The sequence below is a fragment of the Tiliqua scincoides genome, chromosome 5, assembly GCF_035046505.1.
Source record: "Tiliqua scincoides isolate rTilSci1 chromosome 5, rTilSci1.hap2, whole genome shotgun sequence".
In the NCBI taxonomy this organism is placed as follows: Eukaryota; Metazoa; Chordata; class Lepidosauria; order Squamata; family Scincidae; genus Tiliqua; species Tiliqua scincoides.
In genome coordinates, this window is record NC_089825.1 from 6,887,129 (window position 1) to 6,905,722 (window position 18,594).

The 18,594-nt window shown below is 43.1% G+C and overlaps 1 protein-coding gene across 3 annotated transcripts in view; it reads right to left on the reverse strand.

Annotated features, from left to right (window-relative positions):
- Positions 1-18,594, reverse strand: part of PRKAG2 (protein kinase AMP-activated non-catalytic subunit gamma 2) — a 235,492-nt gene that overhangs the window by 66,164 nt on the left and 150,734 nt on the right. For all 3 annotated transcript variants that reach the window (XM_066626921.1, XM_066626920.1, XM_066626922.1), the window contains one exon: positions 12,961-13,178. In XM_066626921.1, coding sequence (XP_066483018.1) covers positions 12,961-13,178 — 218 coding nt within the window. The remainder of the gene's footprint in view (positions 1-12,960; positions 13,179-18,594) is intronic.

An 18,594-nucleotide genomic window follows, 5' to 3' on the forward strand; every position in this document is an offset into this window, starting at 1 on the left:
ATGAATCTGCAACAACAACTATTTTGAGTTCACTTCAGTCCCCAGCATGGAGGAAATGTTTTCCAATCCACTGCCGAGACGCTCTCCAGTCTGGTTATGAGTCAGCTCTTAAAGCGTCTGATTTTCCAATTACCAAATTTGGCCTGTTATAATCTTGCTTTTTAAATTAAAGCTGTTCTTTTAAAAGAACTTCTATTCTTCTGTTCCTCCTCCTGCTTGGGGGGAGAGCTGCCCAATCTCAGTGGCTCAGCTGGCACACTGTAGCACAGAAATTAAGACCACAAGCTGGCCAGATGCAAGTTCAAATATCAGCCTTTGACTGACTGACTGACACACACAGTCCCCCTCTCCCTCTCCCAGCAGTGGTGCCAAATGGGCCATAAGGAACAGATTGGGGTGTACGTGTCTCAAGGAGGGGGTCCAGGGCAGGACTTTGCCCCAGGGCACCCAGCACTGTCATCCAGCTATACCTGCAACACACCAAACCTGGTACATTTCATACATGATCACATCCAAGTCTTTTCACTACATAAAGTTATCTCAACACACGAGAAGCACCCTTCAGTGCTGGAGTAGACTCAGCTGTTGCTGTTTGTCCTCTTGATTGATTTTGTGGCATTGCCAATTTTTATGATCTATACTTGTGTATTGCTTTATCTGTATTTTATATTTACTGTTTCGCAAGCCACCTTTGGGGGGGGAAGGAAGAGGCAGAGTAGAAATGGTCTAAATAAACTGGTTCCTCCTTCATTCTCCATTTCATAGAATCAGAGACACAGAGCTGGAAAGGACCTTCAAGGCTACCTAGTCCAACCTCCTGCTAGAAGCAGGAAAAGTTCACATATGCAGGGTACAGACCAAGAGCACTAGTATAGCATAGCAGCTAGTTGAAAAGACATTGGGCATCCCCTCTAAGGTCTTTGATCTGATCCAGCAGGGCTTTTCCAATACTCTTAATATTGGGTAGGAGGATTTAAAGGCTCCTGCATGAGGCTGCTTTTTGAAAGTGATGGAGATGTCAGGAGTTTCAATCACAGGCATTCCACAGGATGTCTAGTTTGGCCCCAAGAAGAGCATGAACCTTGAAACAGGAAGCCCCTAGCTCAGATCTCACCTCTGCCATGAACTCAAAAAGGTGCCCTAATCAATATCGTACCTGCCTTCCTCCATCTGCCCCAAGCAATAGCAGCTTCAGTAGGGGTAATTTAAGCTGAGAAAATGACAAAGGGTCAGGGAAGAATGTTAATACGCACTCTGTACCACAGCCCAGATCCAGATCTCTCCCGCCTGATGTTTGTGGATTTGATCACAGGATTTCCCACATCTCTCCTGGCTTGGCCTTTTCATAAGCCATCAAACTTTGGCAGGCAGATCCCTGAATAATGGGGATAATCATAACACTGCTGCCTTACAGGGTTAGCAAGTATTGAAGCCACACACACCATGCATTGTTATGATGCCAGCAAAAATCCACACCAAATGAAAGAAAACCATTGGACGACTACAGCATTCAGTTACCCCAACTTGATTACTGCCTAGTTGCTAACTACACCTGTTTTTTAAAAGGAAAGCTATTTTGTTTATTTTGCCTGGTAAAAAAATTTATGAAGCCCTAGTAGTCATAGATATTTCCAGACAGACCATTAGCTACCTGTCCTTAACTATAACTGCAGTCGCTTTCACAGTGGTATCTGTACTTTCAGTGGGGAGTTCTGTTTAAGCATTTCTTGCTGGCTGCGGTCCACTAAGATCCATCAGACTGCAGAGTGAACTCCTGGAGGGAAACAGTAGATCATTGGAGACCTTTAAAATTAGACTGGACAAAATGCTATTTTTAAGAGGTACTAAGGGCAAGACACTGGCCACTGACCAAGAAGAAAGACTGTAGGTGCTAGTAAACATCCTTTTACATATTTATATATGTAAATATGACTGCTGAGTCACAACAACATCTTGGCACACCTCACTAAGGTTGAAATCCTATCCATGTTATCCTGCTAGTAAGCACTACTGAGCACAATGAGATTTTGTTCCGTGTAGCCATGCGTAGGCTTGTACTGTTAGTCACATTTGGCCACTTCAGGGATAGTTCTGGACCCTTAACAATGAGAGCACACACCCCATTTCCCTCAAAGCAGCAAGTTTCTTTTAAAGAGGTCATCAGATTAAAAACTGGAGTATCTTTTTTGGTAAACTTTACCTGCCATGGGAAGCAGCCTCACCGTGGAACTTTCAGATGTGCAGCGGAGATTAGAAGGCTTTTTGGCCACTGCCAAGATCAAGGACCTATTGTGCACGCTAAACTTCATTCTTACAAAGAGTTTCCTGTTGTAAAAGGATGTGATGCAATTCTGTAAGCAGGGCAATTTTACAGGCATGTTTATGAAGGTACCACTGTTTGACTGGGCAGATTTTTAAAATCCCAGTGAGATGTGTGAGCTTATTTACCCAGGTTCTCTCCAGACACCAGTCACAGAACAGACCTCCTTTGTACATTGAGATTAAAGATGCATCAATAACGTCTACAGTTTCGGAGGCCAATTAAAAAAGGGGGCATAATTGGTTGGTTGGGGAGTTCCATCATTTTCAGTGAGGACCTGCATTATGACCAAGCACCCCTCTTTTCTCATCACGGCTTCACTGTGACACTTTGAAAATCAGCATTATTACAGAACAACCACATGGCCAGGCAGGTGGTCATTTTGTTGTGATATTAGGCAATGATCCTAGCCAGCCCACCTGCTGAGACGGGTAAGTCAGGCCACTGGGTACTCCAATCCATATCAGAAAGTTCAAGCAGGGATGACCATGTGGTTGTAAAACATCCAAATGGATGGGGCAGTAACCTCATTGAACCCAGGTCAGTTCAGGCCAAAACCAAGGATGCTCACTTGTGCTCCTACCTCATTCCTCCAGAGCAAAAGACTGCACCTCTGTGTGTGGCAAGTCCACACACCTCCCTGGTTGGAGAGGTCTAATTACATTCAGGAAGGGATGTTAATGTATAGGCATACCTTGGTATCCATGGGAGATACATCCCTGGCCAACCCACACGGATAAGAGGCTACCCTGTCTCTGCACCTTCCACCCCATTCATTTACTGCTCACTCTTAGTCTCTCTTCTAGGCTGCAGGTTACTTGCCTACTTGACTTGCTACAAGTTTTTTTTAGTTATAGCGCTTGTTCAAGCAAACCACCTTATCGCTCTGGGGGAATGTAATCAACAAACAAAGGTAACAGGACACAGGGAACCAGATTCATTAATAACAGGGGTGCCTGAACAGTATGAGATTAGCAAGGTAGAGGTGCAAGAGATTTGATTGTGCTTCAAGTTTTGTCCATAATTGACTGCTTGTACTTTTGCCATGATCTGCACCCTATGCACTTCCCAAGCAAAGCCCAAGCAATTTTGTAAGCTTGCTTGCTTTGTTTCTTCCTCCTTGGACTATCCCCCCCCCACACTTTTTAATGTTTAATAAAGTCACTTAATGTTCATTTCTTCAGCTATGTTAGAGTTTTTCACCTGCTCTCCAAGACTACTGGCTACACACTGCAGCCTAGTTTTGGGGGGGGGATCTTCCATGAAACTAGAAGGGACCCCCTTGAGAACAGTCATAAAGATTATGCACTGGTCGTGTGCCACAAAACCTAAAGAAAGTGTATCGTCCACACAATAACTTTAACCGAGAGGAAGAAATGGGCAGTTGCTAGGAAAGTAGAGTCAGCTGATGACAGCAAACAGAGTCAAGGGTTAGGAAAAAAATGAGGGGCTGAAAAAAGGAACTATTTTTTAAAGCACAGAAGACTCATGGAAAACTGTCACCATGCTTAATACTAATAACTACATCTAGAGCCCATCAAATCCTGAAATTCGTGGAATGAAGACTTTTGATTTCCACAATGAGCCATTACGATGGCTAAGGAGAGGAGAGAAGAAAGCCAAACATGACCCCATACCTCAGCTTTATAGTTCTCAAGGTTACAACCCTAGAACATATTTACTAGTGGGTACACCCCACTGAACACAATGGGACTTGTGTTCCCACTATGGTAGGGCCACTACTTTTGAATGCCCTCCCTGGGCTCTCTCTTCCCATTTTTTGAGAGGTTCTGAAAACCCATGGAGACATTGCTTTAGGGGCCAAATTATAGGTGACAGACACTAACATGTCAGGTTGCAGGTATACGAGAAATTCTACTCATAAATCTACTAATCTCGTAAATCTACTCATGTAAGGCAGCTGTCAGGTTGGACAGGACCATAGCACAGAAGTAGAGGGTGTATTTCTCATTATCACATTGTTTTCCTACTCAAAAATCATCTCTCCCAATAGGCAATTAACCTAACTATGCCACTGTGGTAAGTTCCCATCCCAATTCCAAACTGCAGCCTTGCACGGTCCTGGCTATCCCCTGCAGAAAAGCAGAGTTGTGCAATAACTGGAACACAGCCAGTTACATACTATCCAAATGATAAAGCCACCCCCCCCCCACAAAAGGAACAAGAAAAAAATAGCAATATCAAGAACACCGTGTTACATTCCACTTAAGAAAACCAACAAGGCAAAACAGAAGCCAGGAAAACATCGCCATTACATTTACTACCTCTCCACATTCCTGTCGCAGTTGGTAATGTGACACTAGAGAAAAGTTGCATCACCACCTGAAGGTCGGGCAGTTCAAACAAAAAGAAGTCAAAGTATAAATTGTCATCTCATAGACTGGGGGGGACGACCCAGTTGCATGTGCCCCCATTACACACAGCTAGCTAACCTTCCATTGAGACGTTCTGCACATAATGAAAGAGATTAAAGTGTCCCACTTATAGAAAAATATGCACGTATTTCACTCAAATTAGAGCTGCCAGGCTGAAACTTAGAGCTTCGTGTTTTAGAGTTAAAATTGCCCATTTTGTGTTGCTTCTCCTGCCTACTCTATGCCTAGCTCTTTTTTTGTCTTCTGTTTCCCTCTGCTGCAGTATGCAGAGCCCCAGTCATAGCATACATCAGGAAGGGAAGGGAAACAGACCAGGAAAAGATGAAGCAGTAGCTGCTGCCTCTTTTTTTTTGAAAACATCTGCTCTTCAGGTTGTGTTTGTGCAACATCTCCCATTCAACAGCAACTCCAGGTGCCAGTGTAGTTTTCTTGACCATGTTCCCATTCTTTAATGGGAGAGCAACATACAAGAATACAGCAGGTAAAGCCATTCCCACCCCTTACCTTCCATAAGAGAAAAAAAGCACTACCCACTTCACTGCTGCATGTCAGGCTGCTGTTAAAAGCACTCACTTAAATACATTTTAAGAAGTGAAAAGCCCTACAAGCAAGGCCTACCAGGCTCTAGGATGGACACATGTCACGTATAAATGAGCTTCTGCATTCACTTACTAAGGAGTTTAATTGCTTGACTTGGTAGACCAATGGGCTGCCTGGTAAGAGTATTTTTTAAAGAGTTACCTCTTGTATCCCCAACCCCATTTTTAACCCTCCCAAATTCAAGGTGGGATTAAAACAGACTATTCTCTCTCTTACAGAGGGCCTTCATAATAACTAAATCAATTTCACCACCTTTTCCTGACAGGATCCCTGTGCCCTTAATAGCTACACAGCCAAAATGTTGAACAGGTGCTGTTTTTCCCCATTATTGCAGCTCCAGATACCGTAATTGCTGAATTTCTGTCTGTCATGTAACTGTTAAAGGTGAGAAGAGCTCTAGCAGAAAAGAGGAGGCAACTCTCCATCAGTGGGAAGGTTAGCCTCCTTCCAAACCAGTTTACCCATTCAGCAGACATACAAAGGGAAGCCCATCAGTGCAAACAAGCAGAAGCCACCCCTCTAAACACAGGGCAGCCAACCCTCCTTGATATCATTGTGAGCTTTAGCACTTCCACTTGACCCCCAAATCTGCACTTCAGACAATATTTTTGCTGCCTTTCTGCACTTACAGTAAGTTACCTACTTATCTGAGCTCAGCAAAAGAGCAGATAGGCTTAGGCTGCTACAGATATACTCTTAGGCTGCTGGTGCTTAGACTGCTACAGTTTTAGGAAAGCTGTACCTATAGACTGTCTCTCTAATACCAAGGAGTTCTACACATAGACCAGAAGGTGGTAACTAACAATCTACAAGTGTATTTAAGACTACAGCTCAGAATACTTGTTACAAGAACAAGATCTAAAATTAGAATCAATATAAAAAGACTCAGCAGACAGAGAGCTGAAGTTAAATCTAGGTGTCTTGTATTCGGGCACCTTAAATTTATTATCTAGGGCTGTGGTTAAAGAACCCACAGCAATTCACTTTTTACCTTCAGAAGTGCTGCTGATGAAGTAGAGAGTGGGCCAGCCAAAGTTCCCCCCATTCTTGACTCCCTCCCTCCCTCCCTTTCCCCTCTCAGATATAGTGAGGACTCCAGGTGTGCCACATAAGCTGCAGCTTCTGAGCATCTCATTTCATGGATGGATTTAAAGGCAAAGAGCAAGCCTCCAGGTTTGTGCAACATGCACATTATGGCAACATCTGTGTTCTTCCACAACAGAGGAAGTAAGTGTTAACACAGCAAAGTAAATGAAATCCAAGGATATAAATCACTGTTGCTTCCGAACTGTCAGATTCACCAGCAATCTTATGCAGGCATGCTCCAGAAAACAGAGAGCTACTGAGCTAATGCAAGAGGTGATTAGGGCACAGTCCAGGGGCAGGCTATCCATCTCACAAGCAACTCTGAATTTCCTGCAGCTAAACCACCTTTTTCTGCACTTTTCTTTCCTACTGGGGGCCTTCTATGCCTGTTTTAAAACAAACACAATGAAGGAATTTGTTTCCACAGCTCCTCCATTTGTGCAAACAACCTCCCTGTAAACTACTTTGCTGCTAAGAAAAGAGATAGTTATTCAAGGAACATTCAGATTTAGGATACCCCTTTCTTGCTTTCTTTTGCTTGCACCTGCACCTTTAACTGCTACCTGATATTTACTACCCACCATATCTCAAAGATGGGAAAAGCTTCACCTGGACTGAAATCCTACACTTACAAGGTAGTAATTCCCGTTGAAGTCAGCTGGATTTACTTCTGAACAAGCATGCATAGAACTGGGGTGTTCATTAATTTATCCATATCTTTGAAAGGCCACTCTCAAAGGCGTAGGAGCAGGGCCAGCAATAAAAGTTGGCAATCCAAAAAGCAGATCACACTATTTCAGTCGGCAGGACAAAACATATGGATTGGCAAATATTAGAGTTAATCAGAAGTGCAAGTTTGTGCAACACAGGTTGGGTCTGAACTATGCCCTACCAAAGAAGCAGAACTCTCACTGTGAATGGAATAGTCTGCAAAATCAGTATACAGGAGACCCTTAGAGAAGAAACAACAGTTGTGGGGTAAAATATGGAATAAACACAATAACCAAGACCAGAGCTGGTCCAAGATCAAATGGACCCCAGCAAGAGAGTCTTCAAGGTCCCTTCCATTTCTTGAACTTAGGAATACTCTATTTTTTATTGCATTTATAGCCGTTTTCTCAACTTTGATACATAACACAGGCCTACAAAATTGAGGGTCAGAAAAGTTTTCCCCAAACTTTATGGTGGTTTGATATGAATTTGCGGTGCTGATTCCAAAAATGGCATCCGTTTTGCCCTATCACGCCTAGTTTTGGAGATATAGTATAGCAGCCTCATTAGTGAATGGTTCAAGCAGCTTCCTCATGAGGAAGCTATAGTGTAGGCTTCCTCGTGAGGAAGCTGCTTGAACCATTCACTAAAGAGGCTATACTATATCTCCAAAACTAGACGTGATAGGGCAAAATAGATGCCATTTTTTGAAACAGCACCCCAAATATACCCAGGAATTGGTGTAACGTTTAAGGAAGCAAAAAGTGTGTTGGCCTGTGTAATCTGCAATAATTATTTATTCCCTGTCAACTAATATACATTTGCACATACATACATCAGCGCATACATACATGTTGTGTATAAGTATATAAAAACATATATGTTTCTTCTAATCTTATAGAAGCATTTAAATATTTAGAATAACTGAAATGTCCAGCAACCTCCAAGCCTAATCCTAAATCTGGCTCTGACTGAGTGTAGAGATTATTGCAAAGCAGAAATGCATTCTGAGGCTGAAAAGTATAGAAAAATCATGAGATGTTAAAATGGTGACTACCGTGATGGAAAGTACATGTCTATCTTCTGCACTTAGAAATGTATCAGCTGATCCCAGACAGGAAGACAAAGGCCTAGTGGGAGAAACATTGATGGATGTAGAATATTTTGACTGATAGGAATTATATAAGAGGCCTGTTAGGAGATGACCATGCCTAAATTAGGCAGAAGGTAAATCAAGGTCTACTAGCCAATTTGTGATAGACCACCATGTACTTCTGGATGCAAGGATTTTGGCTTGGATATAGCTTAATCTGATCCAGCAAGGCCCTTTTTTGCTAAACAGGTGAACCCAGCCCATCCCTCTTCTGGAGGTACAACATCTCCTGAAATTCTTTTCCTGCATTCTATCTCCAGCTCACTATGTTTCCATATTTAACTGGTGTGCAGTCTTTTGTGATCTGTCCTTGGACAAATACTGTGGTGACTGCTTAAGAAAGGAACAACACCCAAGCATTGGGTGTATTCTGGAGTATTCATATCGAATTGTTGTAATGGTTCAAGTTGTTCAGTTATGTGCTTATGTGCAATTAATCTCTCATGTTTGATTGTCTAATTGACTTCATTACAATCCCATGATCACTCATCAGTCTGCAACACACAACAAAAGCAATTGGGTTGAAAAATCCACAGCTTCCAGCAAGGACTGGTACAAAAATCTATCAACCACATCGGACAACAGTATGTGTACAGGTCTATCTCCAAGTGAAGGAGTCATTTTATTTTCCTCTGTAATGGTTGATTTCTGTACTTACAGACCCTCTAATGATCATTCAGAGGAATGACTCTTTCCCCACCACTTCATGCCAGGAAAAGCTTTGCCTGAGGCAATCCACTTAATCAAAAAATATCTCCATAGGGCTGCCAAACTAATTTCTGGAGGGGCAATCTCTGTCCCTTTTAGAAGTGTGAGAAAAAGAGAAATTCAGCACTAAGGGGAAAAGCTACTGTATCTCAATTTTGTAAAGGCACAGGTGCCCAGCCAGAGAAAAGTGGGCAAGGTGACCTTGCCAAGCACTTTCAGCTGGTTCTAGAGTCTTTCTCTGAGTCAAGGGAAAGTGTTTAAATGACCTGCAGCATCCTGTCCTTTGGTTGGTTTCCTCTCTGTAAAAATATAGGTTATTCATCCTGAGTATCTGATAACTTGGTAGTTGAACATATTGGCCTTTGTCAACACAATCCCATTGGGTTTTGAGCATTCGGAATGAGCATGCCGTCAGTGCTAACTGCTGCAAAAGTGCCATAAAGTGTTTTCCAGGCACAGGTTCAGTAGTGTATTGCCAGGATGCTGGCAGGAATACTGGAACCTTCCTGTGCATGTCGTCAGCGAGGCAGCAGGGGTGGGGGAGGACAGAACAGCGGCTGGGAAGGAGTGGAGGGGCTGCAGGAGTGATGGATCTAGTGGTGATGTCATGCACCAGATCCTATCCCCTTTCCCTACAGTCCCCTCCCCCATTTCTCTACTTGGACTTACACTAGCAAAATTGCTAGCACAGGTTCAAGGAGACCCATTGCAGAGTGGGAGGCTTACAGAGGTGCAAGGGTTAAAACCCCTTTCACCTCTGAAGCCTCCCACTCTGTCTCTCAGTTTGATACAGCATCCTGTTTTAGGTACAGTTGCAGGGGGGGGGGGAACAATAGGATTGGCTATGTGTCTATCTTGCCTCATCATGCAATGAACAGTAGAAAAAAAGAAGATTCTGATCCAAGATTAGGTAACCCAAATTCTGAGATAAGTATTCACTGGTACATTAAACATTCTTGCATGTCTTTGTGTATTTTGCATTATTTATTCCAATCACGGGGGAGAGTGAGGAGTGCAAAGTGCTATGTGTGGCACCAGTGGCGTAGCTAGAGGGGGTGCAAAGCACTAAGTTTTGTTTTTGGTTTTGTTTTTTTTAAATTTTTAAATATTTTTCAAAAACAAATATAAACAAACACACAACACAAAAAGCAAAACAAAAAACATAACACTTACACAAAAGAGGGTGCAGGAAATCATATATCTCTAAATAATAAATCATTACATATCTTAATCAATTTCCTCTTCTAAATTTACCTCTTAATATCATTTTTCATTCATCATTCATCTATCATATCATATCAAATTATATATATATAATTTATATATATATATATAATACAATCATCTAAATGCCCTATCATATATTTCTAAAACTTCATTTTCAACCAAGCATAAAAAGGTTTTCATTGCTCAATTTGTGTTGGTTTTTGTTGGTGATCCAAAATTTCTGAAAGTCTGTCCATTTCCACCACATTCATTATTTTCTCTTTCTCTTCTTGCTCACTCTCCATGGAACATATCTCAAAATTTTAACTTTACTGTCATCCGCTTTCCATTCCTTTTCCTGTGAGGCCTTCAGTAATTTATCTCTGTAAAAGGTTCTGATGAATTTCACGTAAGTTTCTCTGGGTAATTCGTGTTTTCTCAGATAAAAAGTGCTCACTCTTCTCACTGGGTCCAGTTCTTCAAATATCTCCTCCATCGATTTATCAATCCCTTCTAATATTAATCTGGCAATCCGTCAGATTAATCTTCTCCTTTCTCTTCTGGTATATTTTGTATCCTCACCACTCGAGCTGCACTATCCATTTTAATTTCCATTAATGTCGTCTCTGCGTTATGCTGATTTTCTTCTGTCTCGGATATTTTATCTTGATCTTTTCTTATAAGTTCATCTAATTGTTTAGTTAAAGCATCCACACTGGCTTGGGTCTGTACAGATTGGTTTATTTGTTGCTGTACCATTGCCAACAGTTTTTCCATATTCCCTTTTGATTCCTTTTGTATTAATTTTCCAAGTCCCATCTCCAACACTGGCAAGTTTTGGACTTTCGCTGTTTTAGCCGCCATCTTTGTTAATGTTCTTTAAGACCACTAGATGTCCTCAGTGTATTATCTTCCTTGCTCCACTTATAAACACAAATCCAGATCTTGCAATGCCTTTTTAAATCCACTAGACGTCACTGGTGCACTGTTCTTGTTTTATTTTTGTTTCTTATCTACTGTGTTTATACTTGTAGCCTTGGCAACCGCATTCCTCAATCCAAGAATGTCAAAACATCCAGCCACACTCCCAAAGGATAGTTGCAAACCAAGGCAATAAACGCTCCAATGCACAAACTTTATCCAAGGACAGTTAATTTATAATCCACCAAAATTCAAAGTTGTAAAGTTGTAATTATATTTTCAGATAACCATAACAAGCTTGGTAAATCTCTTCTACGATTTCTCCTCACACCGATAAGCAGCTGGTGGGAACCTCCCCCCTCCTCTTCTTCTCACGGCAAGAAAGAACTAAATCAGGCAATCAAATTACTCAGTCCACATCAGGCATACACCAACGGAGTAACACTTACTTAAGTCTTTCAATCCCTGCAGGGACCTTCAGCTTGATTCAAAATGAATTCTTCACCATTGCTGCCAAGACGGCGGAATCTCCTGGGAAAGCCCCCTGGCCGGGCTTTATCTCCTTAGGAATCATGGTGTCACATGGAGGAGTTTGTCTCTCCTGACAAGCAATCCTCAGATCTCCTCGGATCCACAGTTTTTGGGGAAAAAGAGTGCCTTTCAAGAGCCTGAGAGAGGCATGTCTGCTCAGTGCTGGCAGGTCCCTCTCCCCCTGCCAAAGCACTTAGTTTTTTAGGGAGCTTCACTGGGGCATGCAAGCAGCCCCTCCCTCTCCCTTTCAGAGCCATTCCAGGTGGTGGAACCTAAATGAAGGCAAACACCTTGCTCCCAAGGGGAGGGGGAGAGGCAACTTGCATGCCATGGTAAAGCTCCCTGCAAAACCTAGTGCTTTGCACCCCATCTAACTATGCCACTGTGTGGCACACACAGAAGTCCCACACAGCCAATCTTTTACCACAGCCAAAAGATATTCTGCCCACTCTCCTGCTTCTACATTTCAGGTGCTGGACACATGCTTTCAAGGCTTTCATCTTCACAATTTTATTCACCTGAAACGTGCTTCGGTTTTTTTCTTTTTTTAAAAGCTATGAGAGACGAGATGCTAAATTCTGTATCAAACAACGAAATCCGAGCTTCTGCCATGATCAAATGCACCCAGTCCAGGCTAAGGCTTTTATTTTCTTGACTGTCACCTAACAGACAAAATTGGCTAGCCCTGACCTTCCCATCTGAACTCCAAGTTATTAGGCAATTGCTCAATCTGGCATATCACTTTCACACAGATCCTGATCTCCTGGCGTATATCGCAACCCAGTCTTTGACAAATTGCTCGGCTGCAGTAGTAAATCTCTTCTTGCTGGTGCTTACTGTCAGCTTTGATTCTTTGAGGAACTGCTTGCCTCTCTGTCGCAAGGAAAACAATGGATCTGCAGTGATTTGACTCTAATGTACAGAAGTGAGTCGAAATTCTCCCCCCCCATTCTCCCCCCATTTCACAACTCTATTTGCAGGAAATGAAACTGGGGGTGGGTATTGGGGCATTTTGAGAAGGCAAAACTGCTTCATCAGTCTTCCCAGCATCTGATGGCTGTCATCTCCCCCCCCCCACCACCACAATTCTCCCCAGGAACGATGCTGCATGATGACTTAGCATTGTTCTCAGAAGAATTGCAAGGGTCAAAAATGCTGGCCATCAGCCAGTAGAGACAGCAAAGGTGTAGTAAAAGAACAGGCAGAAGCTTTTAAACAGAGGAGCCGAATAGCCGTACTTCCCCCCCCATGACCTATCCACTATCTCAATGTGAAGTTATACTATTACACAGATCTTCTTGTTTTGTACAAACAATCTCTATACTTACTGCTTTTGAGGTAGCACAGAAGGTGAGCGCTGACGAGAGGGGCTTGGCTACACTTTGTCCCGGGGGCAGGCAGAATCTCTGGCCTGTATCTGGGGGAGAAGAGGACGCGTGGATCCGTGTTTCTAGCCTCTCAGGTTCATGTTTATAGGATTCAAGAGGAAACGTTGGCTGCTTGGTCACTTGAGTTGGAGTCGATGGAGAAGAAGAGAGGCCAGAGGCTATGAATAACAAGAGATGTGGGTTACTAAACCTTGGCATACATGCAGGGTGAGTAATGGTTTAAACTGCACAAAAGCTTTGATCCAACAGTAATGATATCCTGTTTTTCTCCTTGGGGAATACAGAACTCCTTCCTCTTGGTAGAAAATGCTTTTTAAAATAAATCATAGTTTAATCTATTAAATTAAACAAAGTAGTTGGGCTGCCCTACTGAGTAATAATATCAGTCCAACTAGCTCACTGCTACCTCCTTTGTCTAGTAGCAGCTCTCCAGGTTGTTGGGTATGTAGTCTTTCCCAGTCATGCTCTCTGGGATCCTGAGGGTACTAAGGATTCAGTCAGAGATCTCTTGCATGCAAAACATATGCTCAGACTCTCTGGATTATGATTCAAGCAATCATTGAGCTGAAAGGCAGGGTCTGCCTTGGCCCCAAGGACCAACTTATATAAGCCACATCACTGAACCTCAAGCAGATAACAGGTGTATAGATGCCAAACAAGAAAGGTAGCTCCAGATTTCAAGCAAGTAAAGCAAGACAGGTGTAGTTGTGGAAGGCAAACCCATGCATTTTCTAATGTTACAAGTCAATCTGACCTTGATGAATATTCCCTTCTGAGGACCACAAAAAAGCAATTGGTCAAATATTGAGAACTGAGGTGCAAAATGAGAGCGAGGTTGTTTGTCCATTCATGTGTATTTTCCCCCCCCCCAAAGGAATCTCTCTTCCCAATATCACCAAGCACACTACTGATTGTTAAAAGGTGTGTGTGTGTGTGGGGGGGGTATCTTCCTTGGCTCAAACTGTAATGAATTGCAAGTGTCAGAACTGACAGCTTAGGGGGGAAAGGGCACATTTTGGGCACATTTGAAAGGGCCTTTCAAAATTGCCTTGCAATGTTTTTGTGCATGTATGTACTCACTCACAATGCTCCCTGAGCATTGTGGTGCTGCGTAGGGGAATTTCAGGGTTAGGGAACTTAATATGCAATACACTCAAGTCTCAGGGGCTGGAAAAATATGTATTTTGAGCTAGTTATTATTGGAGTTCAACCACATCACTAGACACTCCCCTCCACCCAGAAAAGGGCAGACAGGTACTGTGTATGAAAAAGCCAGTAATATGAGCCAGACAAGACAGCTGTCTGGTAGAAGTGTATTAAATTGATTGTAAAGGTGTTTTTATTAAGCTAGTCAGTCTCAAGGTCCTATGCAGTCAGAAGGCAAGGACTTCCAAGCTGATGCATTTCCTAAGGGGCTTTCCATCTTGTGGATTATGAGTTTCAAAATGACAGATTGCCACATTCAGCTCTTTCAATCTATCAAAGGCAGGTAGCTGCACAACACATGTGCTATGCTGAGTCTTTCATATTAAGTACTGAGGTGGGAGAGTTGCTGGGAGATAATTTGCTAATACCATGAATCAGCATTGTCCATCCTCTGTAGGTCATACACAGATTTTTTAGATCATATCTTGGCCACACCAAACAGAGTTTTGTGTTCAAAGGCACCTGTACTTTATGAAATTAAACAAACAACACCCCCCCCCCAAAAAAAAAAAAGCCTAGTACATGCTAAAGCACCATTCAGAGTCAGGAAACTGTTGACCAAACTGCTTCGGAAGGCATTTGTTATCTCCATTGTGTTACTATGGGAAAGTGAACACCTCTCAAAGCAAAATACTTTTAAGGCTTTTTATGGATAACGGCATTATATAAATAATAACAATTAAGAAATGCTTGTTTGATCTCTCCTCTAAAATCACCAATTTGTGATGATGTGAAACAAAATAGATTGGGAAGTAGCACAAAGTTCTAATGGGAATGTTCTAATGTCAGTTTTGATTAGAATACACAGTCACGTTTACGAATGCAAGAAGCTGCCTCAAGCTGGGCCGTATCACGGATCCCCCTAACCCAGGACTGTGTCTACTCTGGCAACAGCTCTCCAAGGTTTCTTCCAACCCTACTATCAGAGGTCCTTTTTAATCAGAAATAGGGAAGTTCAGCATGTCCAGGCATTGCAAATGAAGGATCTATGAAACTCTGTCACCAGCGCCTATGATTTTCACTGAGAATGTGGGAGCTGAACAAACTGAGTTGTTAGTGGTAGTTCTCTTCCCCTGCACTTGGTTCCCGACAGGTATAATACACAGCTTTCAAGCACACATTTTCATCTATCACATTTTTATGGGCATGATAAGTGTTTTTGGAGAGCTTGAGGTTTGGGGAGACGATGCAAGATAGTGAAAATGAAAATCCATTAAAAGGAGAAAGAAAGCACTGCATTAGAGCAGATTGTTGTGACTGCTAGGATGTGTCTATCACCAGTGCTAATGGACAATCAAAACGGAAAGGATTTCTGAAAGCAGCAGTGTGCCAAAATGATAATAACTAGACAGAGAGGAGCCATGCACCTAGGAGCACAATCAACACACGATAAATAAACAAGACAACGGAAGGATGCAGTATGTGGCCATCAATAAGTCTTCTTCTATTCAGAACATTTGAAAGCTGTGCTTAGTGGTTGAGAAGTGAATGTAATCAAGTCTTCAAATTGTGCCTCTCCCCTTTTACTCTTGCTGCGCCAATCAAAGAACAGGATATGTGAGGAGAGGTAAAGAGAAATGCAGCTACAAGTAGGAAGGACCCTCATTAAGGTTAAACTAATCTACAGCCTGTATGGTATAGTGCAGTGGTTCCCAAACTGTGAGTTGGGACCATCTGGTGGGCTATGACCTGATTTTTGGTCAGTTGCCAAAGGGTGAGGGAAAGAATTGCCTTAAGCCCTGAGGCTATTCAAAAATCAGTCAATACAATACAATACAATAGCTACAGGCTATTTAGTACCCTGTATTCAGGGTACTCAGGCTATTCAGGCTATTTGTCCCCTGAGGGCTGGGGATAAGAATAGGCCCTCAGTTTGGCTGTACTTGTTGTAAGAGGCGACTGAACAGCCACCGGGTAGATGGGACTCGTCAGCCTGGGAAGGCAGCTCATCTAAGAGAAGGAAACTCTGACCTCAAACCTCCACTGCCTTGTGGTTACATCCAGTTATGGAAAAGGCTTCAGGAGTCAACCTCGAGGCAAAATCCGGAGCCGGAGTCCCTGAGGCAGTTCATGGCTGAACACAGTCATGTTCTGGCAACTCCTGCGACGCCGCTGGAACCAACCGTATTGGCCTCTGCCTTTCCATTGGACCATTTCAGCGACGTGGAGAGGGGGGATTTGCTGCATGGGTAACAGTCTATCCTCCATATCTACTTTACCCAGGCTGTGCGCACTGGAGAGGACACTCTGTTCCAGAACACTATTCAGAGTGCGATACCAGAGTCTTCTTATACTGAAGGATGCCAACAAGGATTCAGTACTTTAGCTGCTAATTACCCTGCAAAGAGCTCAGTTCCTGCAGTTTGCAAGCATGTGTAAATATAGGAGATAAATGTTTGAGGGTTTTTTCTGGTTATTATTACTTATAAATAAATAAATTTGTGCATTGCTTAGAGACAGGGATGTGGCCTGGTATGGTACCCCCGTCACCAAGCAAGGCTTGACACTATACAAAGCCTCTGAAGACGAGGGGAAGCTGTGCTCCCTTCGCCTCCAGAGACTTTTCTGAGCCCCTCAGAGTCAGTGCGCGTCTGCTCAAATTGCACAAGAGTCCAACAAAACCATTAGTCATGTCTCTCACGCAATTCAGGCATTCTGAAGCCTCTGAGAGGCAGCATGCAGACATGAGCTGCCTCTATGAGACTCAGAAAAGCCTCCGGAGGCGAGGGGGGCAGACCCTCATTCGGAGATTTGGGGGGAGTGTGCAGGGACCAGCAACAGCATCGCATATGTGGCCTGTTGCTGGTTGGAGCATTGCAAAGCGGCACTCACCTGTAAATAAATATTTCTTATTAGATCTCCATTTTTTAAAGTCTGGTAAACCTAGGTTGGTTCCGATGCAGTGTTGTTTTAAAAAGTGGGACCCAGTGCTAAAAAGTATGGGAACCACTAGTGTAGTAGATATAGCACTGAACTAGGACTGAGAGAGAGCCAGGTTCCATTCCCTGCTCAGCTGTGAAGTTTACGGGGCAGTCCCCTATTAATCTCTCTCCTCAGTCAAGCCTACCTTGCGGAGTTGCTATATGGATAGAATGGAGGGCAGGCTGTGCTCCTTGGGGAAAATATGGAATAGAAAGAGATTAAGCATTTTAATTCCTAATTCCACAGGGTGAAAATAATCACAGCGGCAGTAAATGTATAATGTGCATAACATATTCCACCCATGGAACAAGAATATTTTGCTTTTGATCTTGGAACTGGGCTGGGTTTTTCAATGAAAGATTCACAGTTGCCTCCTTATGCCATAACTCTGCCTACAGTGCAGACGTCTGACGTGAACGGAGCACACTGAGGGTAGCCCCGAAAGGTTTGGGCTTCTGTGCAACCCTTTGCTTTGTAAATGAATGCACACACAAGACTGTAACAGCAGTTAATCACTGTTCCAGCTTCCATGGATCAAACAGTTTAGACTCTCCTTTTCTGGCACTGCTCAAGAGTGGAGCATGTGAGGCCAAGTCTTGCGAGTCAGAATATTTTTCCATGCCTTTAAGCGTTTGTTTACCATTTTTGTTTCACATAAAGCAATATTTCCATGTGCAGTATAAGGGAATGATGCAGAGTGCTCTCATTCCTCAGAGTTTTTGTATAAATCAGGGTGGCATTCCACCCCCCCCCCCAACCACTGGCCTCCTGTTTGCGTTCTTTTCCTAGCAATGAAAACAGAGGAGTAGGCAGGCGACAGCCAATGAATGTTAAGTAGAGCCAGTTGCTTGTACGAGGCTGAAAGGGGCCTGCAATTTCTTCATTAGACTGACTCATGATGTAAAATGCCATGTGTTTAAACCAATTACTGCATATTTCATGTGGGCAGTAGTGCAGCTAGAGGGGGTGCAAAGCACTAAGTTTTGCAGGTGTCTCACTGCACCACGCAAGCGGCCCCTCTCCTTCGGAGCCATTCTGGGTGCTAGAACACAATAGAGGCGAATCCAGGGAAGGTGGGAGCTTCTCCCCCCACCTCTCGATCCACCACAGCATTCAGCAGATCCTTAAGGCTACCAGATCAGGATCATCCTTTATCTGTTCACAAACATGTTAGCCAAAAGACGTGAGCTGACAGATCCAGGTAGCCCAGGCGCAATCTGTTATGAATGTGGTGACAACTGACAAGATCAAACACCATCCAGACATATGCAAATTTGAAATCTCTCACTTATGCACAAGACTGCCACTTTCAAATGAAAAGTCATAGGCCTGGTAGGGCTGGGTGTGTGGGCAACAATGCCTAGAGATACTAAGCCTTAGTTACTTAGCATACTTTCAGTAAGTTCTGTTCTGTAGCAATGAATGTTTAAAGGAACTTGCTTCACT